The sequence below is a fragment of the Argiope bruennichi genome, chromosome 5 (assembly GCF_947563725.1).
Source record: "Argiope bruennichi chromosome 5, qqArgBrue1.1, whole genome shotgun sequence".
Taxonomy (NCBI): domain Eukaryota; kingdom Metazoa; phylum Arthropoda; class Arachnida; order Araneae; family Araneidae; genus Argiope; species Argiope bruennichi.
The window spans coordinates 1,442,709-1,463,736 of NC_079155.1; the positions used below are offsets into that span (position 1 = coordinate 1,442,709).

Here is a 21,028-nt window from a genome sequence, read left to right on the forward strand (position 1 = left end):
AAAAAATGGCCTAGCTAATAAAAAATCTGTCTAAGTAGAAATTCTCAATTACAGAATCTTCATGTTTAATGGAAAATTATTTAACAAGATTCAAATAGACTCTAAATAGTTAAAGTATATTTGGCATTAACATTATTATTTGGGGGGAAATCAGTCATAAAAATCTGAATCAATACATTTAAGTCATTTTTATTGAAAATTTCACTTTGCATTTATTTACAAAAATTAGTTACAAAATGCCAAATATTTAAGAAATTGTAATCAGACATGGCATAAAAAAAGCAGAACTTCATAAAATAATGAATTTTGCCAAGCATAAACATTGAGAGGCAACATAAATATGATTAACTGGGTAATAAAATAATTAAATTTATACAAAAATATTTGATATTAAAAATTTTATAGAATATTATTACATAAAAGCAAATTAATTCAATCTCATGAATGATAAAATCTGATTCCAAAAAAAAGTTGGAACCTGCATTTCCACATAAATGTATCATTGTCTGTATATTGGCTTAATAATTTTTACTCCCCCCCCCCCCAAAAAAAAAGTGCCAGAATTTCAGTTTACTATATTTTACTCATTCATATACATACATAACATGCTTATGATTCTTAATCAGCCACAAGTACTAAAAGTTTGATTTGTCAAATTAACATTTGCAAAATATAATTAAGAACAACTGAAATTGGAGAAAAAAGTGACAGTAAAAAATTCGGATGTAAAATTTATGAAAAGCATTTTCAAAATTATTCATAATTCTGTTCTTTCCCACGTATATTTAATTATAGTGGCTTTGCAATTTTCAACATTTTAAGTAATAGCCATCTGTGAGATAGAGTTAAATCAGCAATCAAAAGTCCCCTCCCCATCATTTTTTTGACATTTCATTCAAAGAATTTTCAGATTTAGTTAGTACCCAGTCATGAATTATTGAAATTTGAATTAGGAAATATTGATCATAGCACATTTAGTTAAGGGTCATGATCTAATTCAAAGCTCATTTACATAATTTTTATTTATCTTTTGTTTTTCATAACATTAATAAAAAAATCAAAATATTATGCCTTATTTCTTTTTATAATGGAGTTCTGCAGATGATTTAGGGAATAAAATAATTTTTATTAGTAATGAAAAGCAAAAAAATTAATTCATCAAATCTTTAAAGCTAATTTTGAAAATATCTAATACTTACACTTCAGGAATATCTGAAGGTGGTATTTCAATCACCTCAACTGCATTGAAATGAGTAATAAAGAGATATGGAGATCTATAAGCTGCAAAATAAATATAATATAAAATAATACAGTAAGTCATATTAAGTATTCATAAACTTAAATTTTCAAAATTAAAAAAAAATATCTGCAATCATAAAAGAAAATTAAATCAATTTCTAATTTTGAGCATTTTATGAAAATATGAAATTCTTTTGAAATTAATAAACTGATGAAGTATAATGGAGTGCAGAAATAAAATATGAACGAAGAAGCATTAAAATATATAATAATTATAAAAAGATGATAGTGATTTTTTTTAATATTATACTAAAAGCTCCAAAATCCAAGATCTGTGAATTTGCATCATACATAGTATTAATCAAATTGGATTTGAATGAATTAAGGCAGAATAAAATTATTTATTTCATTATTTATATATTTTCTAGATTATTTACTTAGCGAGAATAAAATATATCACAAAGAAACCATTGAGAAGAATTCAAATTAAAGGTGACTGAACAGGAAACTGTCAATCCATTTTTAAGTCGGATGGCTCTTGAAACCTCGTAAATCATTTAATTAAAAATCTGTCAACAATGTATTAATTGCTGAAAAGAATGTTGAGACTAATTATGATATTTAATAAGACTAACAACACAAAGAAAACATCACAACAATACAGAATATTGCTTTGGGGCTTAATAAAGTTATCAGTATGAACTGAAATAGATATGTACATTGGTGGAGGAATGAGAAAGTCATTCATTTAAAGGATTCTCTGATAAGACTAATCATGGACACACACTGTCATTCTTTTTCATTTAAATACGCTTGTTGTCTTTCCCTCATTTACAATAGGTTAATGGTAAATAAAATATAATAAATAAACTGCAATTGAAAAATGTATGACTAATCAATATGATGAGCCCAGTACAACAGTAAATAAAATATTTTCTTGTTATTTAAATTCTGAAAGGAAAGGGGAAAACACTACATGTTTTAAAAGTATTATAATGTTTAGCTTGTGCAGTAAAAGTCTAAAAGGATTTCTTGATTCTGAATTCTATGAAGTAAAAAGTATTATAAATACCAAAAAGACTATATTTCTAAGGATGCTTTTTTCTTTATAAAAGATTAAATTTAATTTTTAGAATGTGAATAAATTGTTAGTTATATTTTTAAAAACAAGTGATTTATTTTAAACATCCTATATAATGTGGTAATTTCACAAGGGATTAATTTAATGAAAATAAAGTAAAATTATTTAAAAAGCCAACAAAAATTCTTTTAAGAATAACTTTGTGAAGTGAAATCATTATTTAATATTAAAAAAATTTAATGACAATTTTTGTAAACAATTTCCTGTATTAATTTGAAAAGATATGTACTAAGAAATAATGAATGCAAAAGCAAATAAGCTGAAATATGACTTTGAAACACAAAAATCAGCCTCATCTAGGTGATGAAATGTGATATAGATTAACCTGTTAAACTTACCAAAAGCCAGTGGAAGTCTAGACCATTTTATATCATCTAATCTGGTTTTTCGTCCAAGATTGTTCACAAAAACTCCCATTTCTAGAAGATAAGACCAATCAAATTGTGAAAATTACAATGATAATAGCAATTACAATAGCAATATAAATTACAATGCTCAAAATATAGAATAATTCTTTAAAATCAATTTTTTAACAATTATTTTCAGCTTTAATTACAAAGCAATAAACAAAAAGAAAATGAATATTTTGATAACAACTATTGAAGTATATTACCATGGAAGCAGAGCAAAAATTCTTTATTTGGTCCATCAGTTGAAACTTGGAATATAGCTATTGGGAAACTTCGAAATTGCGAGGCACCATACACAAGACCAGCTAAAGATGCATCACTACCATCAAGGAATTCTAAAAGATTTTAGAAACTTCTATCATAAGCTTTAAAAGCAGACACATAAAAAGAATATGCCAGATTAAAGTTATGCCTTCAACATCTGAGGATTGTATATATTACACAATTTCATCTTTAATAAACTATCTTACTTTGGCATCATATCAACTTCCCTCTAAAGAGAGTATAGTTTAAGAACCATATAGATACTATTTATTTTGAAGTGTTGACAAATTTATGAATGGCTAAATGCAGAGATTATTAAAGAGATCACAATTCAGAATATTGGACCAATTTATCTTTGAGACAGATTATATTATATATAACATGATTTGAGAGAGCAAGCAGGGAGCTCTTTAGAAATTTTTACTCTTTATATTTTTAATGTAATAATTCAATGTTTAGATTTTGTTAAGATGTCTTTGTCCAAGCTATATTGAGAGCAGTGTAGTAAAGTGAATGCGAAGGCAGAAAGTAGGAAAGAGAGAACATAAGAAAATATTCAGAACTTATATAAATTTTGGAAAGAATTTGTTGGATCAACATTTTGATTTTGTGTGAATTATTAGCCCGTGCAAACCAGAAGTTTCAGAAAACACAGAGTTTGAGCAATTTGAAAATCTGTAGAAATTTTATATGTGTGTGTGCGTGTGTATCTAAAAAAACAAAAGAGATGAAGGTTTTATGAAACAACTTATTATAAGGTTTCAAGTTATAATTAATATATTAATAACGTGTAATAGGTGCATGGGTAGTATGGTAACGTATAATGGGTAGACTAATTTTATCTTAAAAATCAGTTCCTTATCAGTACTTTTTACACATCTTTAGAGAAAAAATAAGAACCAAGCTTATCCCAACATTTTTATTATTATTATAATAAAGTTGGGTCCAATTTTATACAAATACAAACATAAAATACTATCAGGAATCACTGAATGTTTTTCACCAACATTGAAACTGATAATTAAAATGTGTGTGTGTGTGTGTGCATGTTTGTATGTATGTTTCAATGCAAAGTTCATTTGAAAAAACTTATTGAAAGACTCATGGCATATCTGAAATTATCTAATTGCATTGCAATTAGCAGTGTAAGAAAAAAGAGAAAAAGGTTATATTGCTACTTCATTGACATTCTAATTCTTTGGAATAATGGTTAAGAACGTAAGTAAACAAATTTAGAACATAAAAATCATGCTAATTTTATTTAATATGTAAGTAAAAGATTGTTCAATAATTTATGATTCCACATGTTTACCTTTTAAATATTTCAGTTATTTTTTCATTAATCATTATTATTTTTTAATTATTTAGTTATTATTATTTATTTTCTTAAAAATTTTTCATTCAAAATTATTTTTTAGGTTTGTTTTAATTCAAATTAACAAATACAAAATAATGTAATAATTATTTTAAACAACTTGCACATTTTAAGTTTCGTTTATTCAACTGAGCTGTAACTACAACTAAGATGGAAATATAACAGATATATCAAAATCAAATCAAAAGTGGCAAGCTTAAGAAGTAGGGTTTTTTTTATTAAATATGCAATTTTAAAAACAACATTAAAATTAAATGCATACTTTTAACAGAATAACTTCCCAAACTTAGTTCATAGAAAATATCTGCACCAAATAAAACATTTCTTGGTGTAAAAAGAATGCAGCTGCATGGCTCTTTTGCTTCGAGAATCTGTAAAAAATTGAATAAAACAGAATCAGCTTCTTCATATGACAAATCATTTCAAATGATACAACACAAAGTAATGTATAGAATGACAGGCAACTTAGGACAAAATATGAAGTGAAACATTTCAAACAATTTATTGGAATTCTATGCATTGCCAGAAGATAACCTGGAAACATATAAAATAATACATCTGATGCTGTTTCTAATACTATACTGTGGAAAGAAATCTTCTTCAATTGGTCTAAGAAAAATGTCTCCCTTTTTTGTATTTCGGTCTATTTGAAAGTGATAAAATATACTATATCAGAACCTTGTTTAGCGAGCATAATTTGTTCCAGAATCTTCCTCATAATGTGAAATACTCGTTAAGTGAAACATCCCCCCCCCAATAGAAATCCAATAAGACAATGCAAGAAAAAAAAAGATATTTTTGTATTTTTATTGTACTATGTAGTCTTGACAAATGAATAACTTAAAATTATACTATCAACACACAAAGTTCATCCTAAACTCAATATTTCAACTAGTGCCTTCTCATTAAAGTTTTTTATGGTTTAGAAATCCATTTATACCATTGCATTTTTTCAATTAATCTACACTAAATCTTTTCAACATACGTTCTTTGTTAAAGTTTTCAACCACAATATGTTTATTAAGGAAAAATTTATTATAAAAGTAGACCTGGGCATGGAATAATATAATTATTTTAAATACCCCTCACAGTTTCTAACAAGACATTTGACCTTTTAAATGTTTTGACAAAATTCATCAAAACATGATAATAAAATTTACTCAAACTAAATAGCCAAATTCTACTAAAAATGGTTGGGTAATCTTGGTAAATAGCAAGAAAAAACTCAGTTTGATGGTTAGGGTTGTATCTTTGCTCCATTCGACATATCTAGATTTTGGTATAGGAAACTGACTCTTTTCAATATTAACAATATATAATTAGTTGTCACACATTTCATAGCAGCTGTATTCTCTAGCCATTTAACTTTGAAGAAATTTTTGGAAAGTTTTCAATATTATTATATTATATTATATTATATTATATATATATATTTAAAATTAATATCCCGTTTGATATTATCTTGTCATATTGGCAATAATTAACCAAGTTTATTAACAATGTTGGAAATTCTTTTTGCATTTCAACATTCAGTAACTATATGACATCCAATTTACTAATAACCATTTACCAAGATCAACAAGATCTTCCTCAAAACCAGTTTTTCTGTAGAATAATTTTTCTAAAATATATGACTTTAAAACGGACCATAAAAGTTGACGATACATACTTGGTTTTTATTTTTTTCATTTCAAAATTGAAAATGTCTGTCTTGCAGAAAAATACTGAATACTTTGTCAAACATTAGATTATACACATTAAAATCAGCTAAATATTAAAATAAAATGCTTTAATATATGCAGCAATTCTAAATGAAATTAAGTAAGAGCATTTTGTTAGCCTTCATGAAAGCTTTTAGGTAGTTTTGTTGTTTCGGAACATTTCTTATAACAAGTATGAAATAACCTTGCAAAAGTTATATGAATAATAATTCAGTCTACATTTTAAAGATCTTAGTTCTGCCACTCAGCATGATGAAAACAGAATGAATGGCATAATAATATTATTTCCAACTGTTGGAAGTTTCCTGACAGGTATGGTGAGGATTACTTACTCCTCTTCTTTAAAACAATATAGAAAGTAAAGATTAGTAATTCATTTGTTTCCATATCAATGCCCTTTTTTTCATTGGTGGAATATTTATTCGAGGCAAAGCAAAATCACAAACTGATTTTCTCTTCTCTCCCTAAATTAATGAATACACATTTTGCAAATTTTCAAAAGCTTTTCAAGTACCAAATGAAAAATCACATGCTTTTCAATGGTTTGGAGTACAGCAAAATAAAAAGAAAGGAGTTTAACTTCATTTAAAAAGTTTGAAGAACATCATTGTCTCTCTCCCTTCCTCCAATCAGTATGCAAGATCACAATTTTACATGACTGAAATGCTTGAGTATTTTACTTAATGAATCTTTAAAATGGCTTAGATGATACTTATGAATTTTTAAATATATCTAGAAAGAAAATATTAGTTATTTTCCAGATTAAAATTTTCAATTTTTCATTTATAAACATGGAATAGAAACTTAATTAGAACAACTCTTTAAATTTATTATTCCTTTCCTGGCAACTTTGACCAGTAGAAAAAAAATATATCTTTTAAAAGATGTTCTTTAGATGAAATTTCTGTTGAATATATTTGCAAACAAGGATGTTATTATTATTATTATTATTATTATTATTACTGTTATTTCAGATATTTAAAAAAAAAAAAAAAAAAAAACATTACTTTTTTGGAATAAAATTTCTTTGAGGTGGGATCCCATAGGCAAAGAAGCACATTATTAGAGGATGCAATGCATATATATGGTTTATCTCCTGATGACATTTCTTCAACTGCAAATAAATGGCAATCTTTCACATCACACACTGACTGCAGAGAAATTGGTTTGCTTGAAGTTCCATACACAACTGACAGAAAGTTATCTAGATCAGTTAGACTCAATTTCCGATCTTCACCTACAAAAGAAAAATGTTGCAAAGAAAATAAGTATTTTGAATTGATTACTTATGCTAATATTGTTGATCAAACACATCCAAGTAACTCACCATGTATTAGTATCAAAACTCCTATTTTAATAATGCATGCTATTTGGTACACATGTGAAAATCCATCAAGTTTCTGTTGCAAAGAACATGTAGATTTATTTACTATTTTTAATGCAAACAAGCCTTCAACAGCCCCCAGAAGCATTATCTAAAGGACAAGAATAACTAAATAAATCTTTTTAACTTATGTAGATGTTTATTATCAACATTTTAAATAAAAATAATTAACTTACATTGTCATCTAAAATAATTGTACATAAAGGATCAATCGACTTCTCACTTTCTAAAGTCCAAATCGTTTTTCCAGTCAATTTCTGAAATAAATATGTTTGAAAGTTATTCCTATGAAAGTTATCCCTTCAACTACAATTCAGTTTTATTATCAACAGTAAAATTATATTATATTATATATATATATATATATATATATATATATATATATATATATATATATATATATATATATATATATATATATATATATATATATATATACAGAGAGAGAGTGAGAGATTTTAATGATCAGAAAATGCATTTATTTTAATTATCAAGAAAAGTGCAAAACAATAAATGAATGTAATAAAAAAGTTAATTGCATATAGAATGATAGAAAAAAAATTACATTTTTATGAGGCTCATTAATATCAGAATTATTCCTTTCAGCTAAATTCTCAAGTACAGACACCCACATCTGCTTCTCATTAAAGTTAGATGTCATGATATACAAGCACCTGTAATGTATATGAAAAAAAAAAGGCAATACAATTGATTAAGAATTAAAAACATGTTCAAAACGAAATTTGAAATACAAAGGAACTTGCATTCTGAATTGATTAAATTACTTTGATATTTTATAATATCTAAGCAACAAAAATTGATTTTCAAAGAAAACAATGCTTTATGATTTCACCATTAGATGGTGATATTATAACACCATTAGATGGTGATAAATAGGTGATAATATAAATATGCTCAATATTTGCATTATCCCATTAATTTAGTCTTCTAAAATTATGGAATTATTACTGAATAACAGCAAACTAAATTGAACAAAACCAAATTTTTAAAATTCATCGAGTTAATTTTCAATGCAATATAAATAAAACTCTTTACCTTTGAGGCCAGCATGTTGTAAGTGGAAAAGATTCCAATTTTAAAACATATGGAAGATCTGAAGTTGCAGCAAATTTTAGTTCTGTAGGGGATACAGCACTAGTCACAACTATTTTCGCTTCACCAGAGCCAAAATCAAATACATTTGAAGCTTTCTCGATGTTGACATCATCAGCATTTTCAAATACATAAAGAATGTCATCAACAAGGCGAAGATATTTGCGATCCCAACCTTGCTTATTAGCTCTAGAGAAAGAAAGAAGCATATTAATAAAATCATACTATTGTAGATGCTTGTTATTTATACTACTGCACATATAATTAATGTTATTTATAAGCTACCAACATAAGCAACAAAAATGAAAAAAAAATTCTGAAAATTCAAAACCCCAAATATTTAAAAGGTAACAAAGATAATGTAAAAGTTACATCTCGAGTAGATTTCTATCTATTTTTAATCATTATGCATATTTCCAGATAAAAATTATTTTTAATTTTATTGTGGAGAGTTGATAAATATTGAGATAATTAAAATTGTTGCATACTTAATAATCTAAAGAATTAAGAAGACATAACTAAAATGGGATTTCTGATAAGAAAATAGAAATTTGATTCACTTCAATGACTCTGGTGCAAGATCCCTGAAAGATATAAATTATAAAGAAAATTAAAAATATGCATTAGAGCTAAATGCCAGAATATACTAGTAATGAAAACCTAAGTAAAAGCAATAAGAAGGAAAATGCCATATGTAATGTTGCTATGTCTCAAATTTGAAAAAGACCAGAGCAAATGAAATTAAAAAAAAATATTATGGAATATATATCTGAATGTATACTGACAACAAACAGAAAAGATCCCGTTAAGAGAAAATTTCTGCAAACATGTATGTTCAATATAAAGTTGTTAAAAAGATGTTACAGCATCTATAGAATTTAAAAATCCTTTTTGAAAGAATTGGTTTAGTGACAGAACTTGTTATTAATTTTAATATTTCATTTTTATCACTCAGAAAAGTATGCTGGCAGATTGCATATCAGTATTTAAAAAATGAATTGAGATAAGATTTGAAGACTGATTTCAAGTTTATCAGCTAATTTATTTTTGATATCAGTGGTAATATCAGTAGTGTAATCCTGAAATAAAATATAGATCCCCTTTTGAAAGTAAATGAAATCAAAAGTTTTGAACTTCTCTATAATACACAGATTATCAGTACAGAACTACTTAAATTACCAAGATTTTTAAATAAATGCATCAAATCGATTAGCGAATTCAATGCAAATCAATGTATTTGGACACACACACACACAAAAAAAAAAAAAAAAAAAAAAAAAATAGTGATGATTAAGAGAATACAAAAGTAAGAGAGTGCTGTCTGTGATGCCAATGTCAGCATTAATAAAAATGTATAGCTGACATGGTTAAGTGTTTAGTCATCCATAAAAGTAGTTCACAGAATTGATATAACCATCCAGCCATGTTATTATGATATTCACATGCATAATGAAAGTGAAATAAGGACTAAGCAGTCTATGCCCAGCTTCACAAAAGTTCAGAAAGAGTTAGGTAAGATATTCTGCTCTTCTTACATGGAGAACGGCCAATATTTTATGTGATTTGATAATTCTAAAGGAACATTAAGAACATTTATGCATGTGCATTCAAAATTTAGAAATTCATGATGGCCAACAATTAAATAGGCGATTATGACTACTATTTAATAATGTACTGTGTAAAGGGTAGAAGTCATTAGCTAAAGTATGGAATAAATTAGAGAGGGCTCATTTCATCTACAATCTGATAAAAATGGTTTGAAATTTTCAGCATACAAACTAGTTCAGAAAATGATTGAAACATTATATACAATAAGGTATATCTGAGCCATATACAACAATTTCATAATCTAACACAGACCTGAAGATGCTTTAACAAACATGAAGAAAACATGATTGGTCTGCACTCCATGCAATATTCAATAGAGTTCTTAAAATATCTAATAGACAAAAATGCCTCTTCCTTAAGATGATAATGTGCAAATGAAAAATTAACAATTTATCAAATATTATACTCCAAAATTTATATATATTGAATGCATATTAGAACATCATTCAAAAAGAAATTTAGATCAATATGAAGAGGTTGTTTAAAGAAATGTAAACTAACATTTTTCTACGTATGTAGAAATAGTACACTTTTTATTTGGTCTTTCAACAATGTTACTGATGCTTATCTGAAGCTGCATTTCAATAATTTGAATGCTGAGAGCAACGTCTGCAAATATTAATGCAACTATTTTTATTTAACTGGTGAAATAACTGAACAAATGAAACTGATACCTAAAGCAAAGAAGTTACTTTTAAAGCCCAGCCTTGAAGAATACCTTCTTTTCTATATAAAAACATTAGAATATGTATTCTCCAGGTTGACTCTTAAAAAGACTTAGCTCTAAAAAAGTCTAACTTGCTTCTAAAACGTGTATCCAAGTTTAACTTGCAGACAGTGAATGCATTAATGATACTACCTGAAAGCAGAGCCAGTTTCTGTCAATGTAAAGTAATGGGGGAAAAAAATATCAAGCTTAAAAGCTTTTTTAGCAGAAAAAGAAAAAAATTCCACTTGACTTTAAAAAAGGAAATAATAATTTAATGTCAAACTATATGAGGATGAAAAGCTAAAAGGTTCAATGATAAAATTTTTTAATAAAATAACCTCATTTCCCCAATACAGTTTCTTTGCAAGAAATAGTATAATTACATCTAAAGATCCTAATCTTTGATCTCAAGTGAAAACAATGGAAGATTTATAAGAAACTGAATAATTAAGAAATGTTTTAAATAATATATAAATATTTTACTTAACTTCAGATAATTTATATATAAGTTCCAAAGATTTATTTATAATTCTGAATAAATATGGACAGCAATAATTTATATTTTACATGATTAATTTCATCACATTATTCAGAACTTAATGATGCATGCATATAAATATTGCATCATTATTCATATACATATATCAAATATTTTGAGCAATATAATAATTTATATTTATTAATGTTTAATGGTTGTATAATTATCAATTTTATATTTTAAATAAAATAAACAATAACAACACTTATATTAAATATCTGGTTAGCAAGTTCCATTTTACTCATAAAAATTTAATAGACGATTAACATTTTGATTCTTTATTTACACACTTAATGTAGGACTTTAGACTTCCATGAAGATAAAAACATTCAAATATCAACAATAATCGCTCATTTTGAAGTCTTGCGAGCAAATGCGAACATTTACAACATTAAAAAGATATTTTGTTTGCCTTAGCTAATCCAAAATTTATAAATATCAAGATATTTAAAAAAATATTCAAGAAAAAAAAATAACTTTGCTTCACTATTTTTGCAAATGCATTGCACAATTAAAAATAACACAATTCAGCAATAAAACAGAACACCACTGTTTTTGAAAAATGATATGAATGTCACAAAGTTTTCTTTAGCCAAGGCAAATATCTCATAATATAATAATGAATCAAATCAAAAGAATTTGCTAAAAAATTAAATTCAGAACATAGTTTTTTTATGAAAAGGAAAGTAAGGGATTAAAAAGAAACCATTTAATTGTGGTCATGCACTTTGTCAATATCAAAGAACATCGACACCAGATGACTTCTTTAAAAAATGCAGTTTTAATATTGATTCCTACATATAATAAATTATCAATTTTTGACCAAGCTCTCAAAAATCCACTCTAAAAGAGAGAATTATATCCATTTTTTTCTAAGATAATATCAAGCATATATTTTCAATCCTTTTTAGAAACTTATACGAGCAGCTGACAGATGTTTTATATCAGATTTCATCAGAATCCAGTGCAGCTTTGTCTAATAGTCGATGATGATTTGTACAATTCAAAAATAGGCAGTCAGTGTTATAAAAAGATTGAAAAATGTTTTATTTAAAAATATAATTTTATTCATTCAATAAGGGTTTTAAGTATAAAGAAAGGTCCCGTATTACTTAATGATTATACAAAAATTTCAAGGAAATCATCCATTGTTTTAAGGATAATTAAGAATGACCAGACCATTCTTTTCCAAATATAAAATGCATTTATCAAGACAGATACTAAAAGCCTTTCAAACTTTGTCTCACATATATTTTGACCGAAACAGAAGAACTTATAATTAACACAAATTTCATCCAATTGCGGTATTTACTTTTCTATACAGCTCATCAAGCAATAATTTTAGATGTTTGAAAGAGTATTTAGATTTTCTGAATTCAGATGACATTTAAAAATATTCCACCTATTTTATTTTTTTTTTAATCTTTATATTTATTGAAACAATGCTCATTCTCTAATGAATACTTGAGGAAACCTAATTTCACACTTACTTTTCCATACTTGGGGAAACCTGATATCAATTTGGTAATTGTGATCAGGATGATGGTTTCAATAGCAAGTTGCTCACTTCATTAAAGATTTTCTTCATTTCGATCACACCACATTAATCAACATTTTCAGTGTGGAAATTGTCAGCTTTATAAATCACATAAAATAGTGTTTGTTGAACACTAACACAGTCAATGACATAGATAACAAATCATAGAAACAAAATAATATCTTCAAATCAATTCCAACTCAAAAATTAAGGTATGAAAGAAGAAACAACACACATAGTGCAAGACCCAGAAAGTTGAAACTCGTACTTTGGGAGTGAATATCTTCTTCATTGATAAGTATGCAAAGACAATGAATAGTACCTTTATTTCCCATCTATGAAAATAAGTATTTTGACTGTACAACAATAGATTAGGACCATAAAAATCTCTAAATCTGATAAAAAGAGCAAGCAAATCATTCATTAATCTGTCGAGATCTCTTTCATCAGCACTAGTACTAAATACAAAATACTGGAGGAAAACAGCTATAAAATTTGAATGCATAACTCTGATTGCTACAGATGTGTATCTAAAGGAATAACAGAAAAAGCAGAAGCATCGTAAGAGAATAAGAGGATAGAATTCCTCCAGAAGCATTTCCTTTTCTGATAAAACTATTTCTTTGCTTCATGTGATATCAATAGGTTTTGAATAGATCTCTTAAAGCACAATGAAGGTAGTATGAAATTCATGAATCAAATCATTTTGGCATGAAAACCACAGCAGTTTCACGAAAATAGAGATGTCATTAAGAGTAATTATTGTATGGAAATTTCATATACTTTTTTTAAACACATGACATTTTTTAGGTACAGAGGAAAAATCAATTTCATATCCAATTCAGAAAATGCATTTTGTTCCAGAAAATCTTGTGCAACAAAATTCTTTATCAACTATCTTTAAGAGACATTTTTATTCTGCATTTTACAGAATATATTACAGAATTATTGAGAATTAATAATGTAAGTTTCCTTTTCATACAAGTGGTAGTTATGGGAAAAGAAAAGTAATCAGATGATAATGTCAGAAATGGGCAGCATTTAAGAGTGGAGTTACAAGTAGTAGCATGGTATTTGTATCTGCTTGTTTCAAGCTATTTTTGCAGTGCAAAGGAATACAAAACTATTTCCTTTACAATTTGTTTTGCTTCAAGAAAATCCAGGCTTTTTTTTTTAAAAAATTTAACAGAAAATTACTTCTTTTTTAAAAGATCACATAGGACAAAAGTTAGAAAACATATCATGAGGAGTGGAATAATTTCTAAATTTATAAGTATCAGAAGTAAGTTATGACCAAATTTACAAACTGGGTCACTGGTACAACATGATTGTTGGAAGTGCTTACATCTCCAACATTTAAAACACCAGTGAGTCAATATGATCAAGATTTAAAACATATGCACAGTCTTAATGGATTCGATAATATAGGCATCTAAAATATCAAAGCAGTGTACTCTAATGGAATAAGTTGACTGTCATCCCAAATGCTTATATGATGAGCAGAATAAACAGTTTGTACATTTTGCTTCTGAAATATTTAATATCAGAAAGAATGCCATTTTGGAATATGATCCTTGCACTCAATGGTATCAATTTACTAACTACTAAAATGCCAGTAATAAATCACCACAATTTCATGATATTTTGCATTTATTTATTTATTTATATGTAGAAAGGAGACTGTATGAATCACTAATGAACATAAAATGCATAGAAATGGCCTGGCAACAAAAGATAAAGAACCGATATGATATTGATAAGAATTCACAGTATGACCATCATTTATGCCATTTGATTATCCCTGATGTTTCTAAATGTTATGAAATTTATTATTTTTTGTCTAAAATTTTTAGCAATTTCCATTTTCTTTATTTCACATCATGTTTTTAATAGTATATGAAAAATAATTTAATTCTTTCCAATTAAAATTAAATGAAAAAATAAAACAAAAAGTCATTTTTCACACATTAGATTTTAGATAAGCTTCATTTTTATAAACATTTCTACAATTTGTTTCAAATTTCTAATCAGTGTATAAATAACAGAAAATGAATACACATCTAATTGGCACACATTTCTAGTGTTGCCCATCTTTATGACTCATATTTCAGAATGGATTGTCAAAGATTTACTCATGAATGATGTAGTTGACATGTGCATTGGCAGAAAGCTTAAGAATGAAATAGTCTGTCTGTTTTTTTTTTGTTGTTGTTTGTTTTTTTTCCCCTAGTGGGATTTTCTCTATTTATACTGTTTACCAATAACTACATCACAACTGAACAATAATTCCATAAAAAAATCACTTAGAAACACACACAAAAAAAAACATTTACAGTGATGAAAACATGCATTTTTAAATTAAAATGAATATTGTATCAGATTAAAAAATTATTCAATGACAGTAAAATTGCATTAGTTTTTTTTTCCCCCACCAAACACAATAAAAAACATTTATGTGGATTGGCAGAATGCTTAATCCATTTATATCACACAAAAATGTTTTAGAATTTTAATTAAAGAAAAAAAAAGATGGCATGAATCAATTTTATAAATTTTTGTGGCAAATGGTTCCATATACATGTATTTAAACAATATGTATTTAAAAAAGAAATGTTACATGTATGTGGATTTTCCTTCCTTCAAGAAGAAAATTACAGGACAAATTTACCAATAATGTCTGCTTAATATTTTGAAGGTCCCATACTTTAGCTAAAATTCTACATTCATAATATTTCCTAATCCTCAGAGAGAAAAACATACATAAAATAATGCTTAAGGGAAATATTAATATTAGCCATAGGAATAATAAATATCTTTAATGTCTAATAAGGATAACAACTAACAGGTGATTATCTTCCAGTCATATTTAAACTTAAGGGACTCTGTATGTATCCATGCAAGTTACCATTCCAATGAGAAGAACAGATTTATCTTTCCTCAATTTTTTTGTTTAAAGTACAATCATTTTTTTTATTTATTTTATTGGTGCTTACTTTGGCACTTTTATCCACCCTTCTGCTTTACCATCCTTCAATTCAGGGGCTTTTCCTGTAGACTGCTCCTGAACAGCCAATTTGAAATGTTCCATATATTCAGATGGTAAACCACAAGTATTGGGCAGAGAAGTTGCACATTTAGGATGACAAGTCACTGAGCATTCTACATTAAAAACCATGTGTGAGGTAAAAACAAGTGAACGATTGAAATAATTATAAAATAGGAGAATAAACATATTTCAAGCAGAATAAATTTTAATAATAATTGAGAAATTAAAATGAAAAATATTATTCTAACTTTATCTTAATTATAAAAATGCCAAATAAAGAAGAAAAACTGAAAAACATTTTACAGTTATTAAATATGATTTCAAATTTGTCTTTTAAATATATTTCAAGACCTATGGCACTAAGCGTCTTATAATTTTCACTGTTTTTTTTTTTTTTTTTTTTTTTTTTTGAAATAATAAAACATCGAAAGTTAAAAGATCAACTAATGAAAATTAATGCTTAAAATGTATTTCATTAAAAATGATTCACTCTTATTAAGATACTAAACAGCATTCTTTTTTTCTCAAATTCATTACCAAGTCAAAATTTAATTTTGTATTTTACAACTAAATTATCACTCTCTGAAATCATTATTAACTCTGAAAATACTGAAATATAAGTCTGAACATACAACTGCAGAAAATTTCAATTTCCTAGCTCATTAAGAAGTCAGTAAAAAGTTGACTACACAATTCTATCCATGCAAGTATGAAACAAATTATGTCAATTTGCTAAATATATCATACCTTGGCATTTCACAAGTTGTCTTCCAAAATGAATTGAATCCAGACAAGTACAGCATTTGGTACTTCTCATGCACATAATTTCTATGAATCGATGAGGTATTCTATGCTTCATTCCAGAAGGTTTGATAATTTTATCCAAGAGCTCTTTTGATGTAAAAATAGGATTGTCTGACTGATCAGAATGGATACTTGGTGAAGCTGTTATTGCGGTATGCATAGCTCGAGACATTGGTGAAACAGGAATGTCAGTATTTGAAGGAATACTTTTTGATAAGTTGCTAACTATAAAATAAATAATTCAGAAAATGCAAATTTTGTAAGAAATATTAGCATTTAGATTTTTAAAAAAACATAATAATGCATTCTAAATCAAAGAAGGTTTTTTTTTTTTTTTAATACATTGAACAATGTTTCAGCTGGAAATATCAAGACTGATATTAAAGTTTATTGTAAATTATAATTCAAAGTCATAATGTATGTCCGAAACAAAAAATATTTTAAATGATCCCAATCTACCACTTTTTAGACAATATTTAACAATTCTACTGAATGTTTAGCAATTTATGTAAAAATTCTTTGGGTAACATCAAAATTTCCTACACTTAGAAAATGCAGCAAAGCACGGGTATACATTTCTCATTTATATTTCATTTCAACATTGCATTGTGAGTGTACTATATATACCTTGGAGGTCGGGTATGTGCACCTGGGTTCCTTTTTTGAATTTTTAATTATTAACTAAAAACTAACTTTCAGTCCAAAAAATCTTTTCATTTCCCCACCGCGAAATAAGTAAGGCTTCAGGGTTTTGTTTTTTTTTTTTTCCCACGCTAATGAGGATAGGCTTAATATTTTTCGACTGATTATTTCAAACGATTCTGTTTATTTTCTTAATGTTAAAATTAAACATTGTTAATTAATCGATCTTTCAGATTCATTCTGAAGTACTTTTGAATTAAAATAAATCAGAATAAAGGAAATTAAAAATTTCTAATCTGCATAGCGTTACCCCAACTGGTGTAGAAAAATTCATGCATTTGCGTTACCATAATTGCCGTTGAAAATTCACGCAATACAGATTCGCAATGCATTGTGTTCCGAATGTTGACAACTATTATCAACGAATGCAGACTACATTTAAATTATTTTTAGGCTAGTTGTAAGCTTTTGTAATTAAATTGTATTTATGTTAGTTATACATTTTTTGTATATGCTTAGTTTTAAGTACATCGTTTTTTAAGTAGTTTTTTTAACCTGTTTTCAACCGATTATTTTTAACGATTTTGTTTATTTTCTTAGTGTTTGATGCATTTAAAACTAAAAATTGTTAATTAATCGATCTGCTCATGATGAATCTGAGAAAATTTTGTTGAAAAATTCTTGAGATATTACATAAATTATGGGCACTAAAGAATATATTTCTTAAAGTTTAAACACTCAGTGACTCTGTTTTTCAGTAATCATATTATAAAAAAAATTCTTTGTTTCAGTAAAAAATATTATTCTATTAATTGCAGATAAATTATTTCTCTTCAGTTATAACATAATATATTTCTAATTTTCTGTTCAGAAAATTAGAGAGATACATATTATGTTATGACTGAAGGTCTTTATAATATTATGAGTGAATTATATAACTATCAAAATTTGAAGTTTTAAAATATTTAATTATCAAAATTTTAACTAACATTTAGATTGGCGAATCGGATGGTCGCCAAAGGCGGCTAGTATAAAATATGCAAAAGTAAAATAATTTGAATGCATGAAAAAAAAAATCGTATCTAAAAAAAAATCTTTGCTCTTATTTCATCCCAGGAGGCATAATTTATATATATGCAAGAAGTGACGAAGTACATCAATCTACAGCACGATACAAGAGCAAAAAGAGAAAAAGAGTCAAATGAAGCAAAAATATTTTTCACGATGATTATATAAAATGGGATTCTGATAGAGATTTTTTTACACATGTTAATTTAGGTAAGAGAAAAATAGGTATATTTAAGAAGAATTCGCTTAGCTTGACAGATTTTTTATCCTTTCGCTCAGAGCGTGTGAAAGTGCAGATTTAAGCATTTTTACAGATCTTGTGGCACATTAATTAAATAAAAAAGGCGGAATTGGATCAGGAAATAAGAGAACTTTTTAGAATTAAGTTAATATGGGTTGAATTAAGATAAAACTTTGGGTATTAATTAGGGTTTAATTTAGATATAGAGATAGATATTACACTCACATATATATTTGTGTGTGTGTATATTATTTATATATATATATATATAGTTTAAATCAGAATTAATATATCAGTATATATCTTAATTTATTCCAAATTAACATTCTAAATTGTTCTCTTATTTCCTGATCAGATTCTCAATTTTTTTAATTAATTAATTCTATACATGCTTTATAAAACTGTTTGTCGCAGCATTTTCCCCATGTTCTAAGTGAAAGGATAACAATCCTTAATGCGTCAGCATTCGTTTAATGATATCTTTCTTAAAGTTTCCCTTTCTTAAGACTACATATGTCAGAGAAACCCCTATCAAAATCTCACAGTAAACACCACTGAAATGAAAATAATTAGGCCTCTTTTGCATTTGTATTGCAATGTAAATGGATGTCAGTTTTACCAGTTTCTTATACATAAAATGTCTCGCATAGCAAAATAAATCAATTTTAAAATTTTAAAAGTTTCTGCTAAAACATGTTTACATATTATATTATATATATATATATATATATATATATATACACATACTTTAGAAGTGTATGTCATATTCATATATATACAGTTCAATATATATATATACACACAGTCCAAATGTAAACAAACCATCATACAAATTCCAGAATGCTTTAATGAATAATTTTACAGTTGCATTGAATTCAACACTTTGGGTGGCAAAATATTATTAGAAATGTTATGGAGATGATTTGTCATGTCACCAAATAATACATTCAGTCACAGGAAAAACGATATGAAAGAAATCAAGATTATTAGGTTTCAAACAGGAATTCTAATCGAATGCAAAAATAGTCACCAATTGGGCAATAGTTATGACTTACTCATGAAAACTAATGACCATATCTTACAAAACAACATGTTACAAAACTAGTCTTCGTATAACTTAAGAAAATTACCTTTTTAATGACAATTTCATTTCTATAGAATTTCCTCCTTAATTTTAGTAATAATTTTAATTTGATTCTATACATGATATGTCAAAGTTTTTAAATGGAAATTCAAACATTTATCAAAATTTTCAATATTGTGTATTTTTGCCAATCTTTAATTCCATTGTAAAATTGTCATTTCTGTTTATAATAAGTAATAAATACACTTTTTAATTTTCAGTAAGCTGATACTAACAATTCACGTTTCAAGATGACTTTTTTTTTTAAATGCATTCTATAAATCATTTCACAGTTCAAAAAGTTAATAATTTGGAATGAAGTAACTAGCCATCAGAAGTAGCTAGTTCTTTTACAATAATGTGATAACAAAGTTTTTTCATTTAAATGACAAAATTTCTGATAGATGTTATTTTTCTCTTTTATTAAAATTAGCAATTTTTTTATCTTGGTTATTATTTTTCCCATTTCTTTTCAAAAGAGGATTTTTTTCCAGAAAATAGAGAAAAAAATATCTTTCCCTCTCTTTTTCTTTCTTAGATGTTTGACTATCTTAATTCTTTTAATTGTTCAGTTTTCTCAGTAATAGCTTTTTGCAAGACATTTGTGGGTTTGTTTGTTTTTTAATTATTTTGTATTACAACTTTTTGAGAAAAAACATTTTAGTTTTACATTCAGTTTCAGAAATTTTCCCAATTTTTTAGAAATGTTTTCTGCTTCATTTTTATTTTTGCTAACTTTTAACATTTTTATTTAACAAACCTTTAAGTGTATTCACACTTGAAAGTCCAATATTTATATATATTCCACAGTACATATTTTCTTGGCATTTTGAAAAAGTTCTAAAACTTTTTCACTGAAATTACTTATAATAAAAATATTTAAATAATTCATTGATGATATGATTACGATGAAATATGATAAAGTTTATAGATGAGTGCCTATAGGGAAAAAAACAACATTTGGATACAGCCAGCCTCTCTGTTACGATAGAAGAGAGCTTTATAAAGAAGATTCATTGTGACTGTCTGCTAGTATATTTACCATCCATTACAGCGGCAATCGAT

The 21,028-nt window shown here is 26.5% G+C and overlaps 1 protein-coding gene across 1 annotated transcript in view; it reads right to left on the reverse strand.

Moving 5' to 3' along the window:
* LOC129969486 (citron Rho-interacting kinase-like) overlaps positions 1-21,028 on the reverse strand; it is an 85,370-nt gene that overhangs the window by 1,484 nt on the left and 62,858 nt on the right. Inside the window, exons 28-38 of the mRNA XM_056084080.1 lie at positions 16,833-17,114; positions 16,033-16,198; positions 8,591-8,836; positions 8,100-8,208; positions 7,711-7,791; positions 7,478-7,625; positions 7,158-7,387; positions 4,692-4,800; positions 2,994-3,125; positions 2,719-2,799; positions 1,200-1,281 (exon numbers count right to left, since the gene is read on the reverse strand). Coding sequence (XP_055940055.1) covers positions 1,200-1,281; positions 2,719-2,799; positions 2,994-3,125; positions 4,692-4,800; positions 7,158-7,387; positions 7,478-7,625; positions 7,711-7,791; positions 8,100-8,208; positions 8,591-8,836; positions 16,033-16,198; positions 16,833-17,114 — 1,666 coding nt within the window. The remainder of the gene's footprint in view (positions 1-1,199; positions 1,282-2,718; positions 2,800-2,993; positions 3,126-4,691; positions 4,801-7,157; positions 7,388-7,477; positions 7,626-7,710; positions 7,792-8,099; positions 8,209-8,590; positions 8,837-16,032; positions 16,199-16,832; positions 17,115-21,028) is intronic.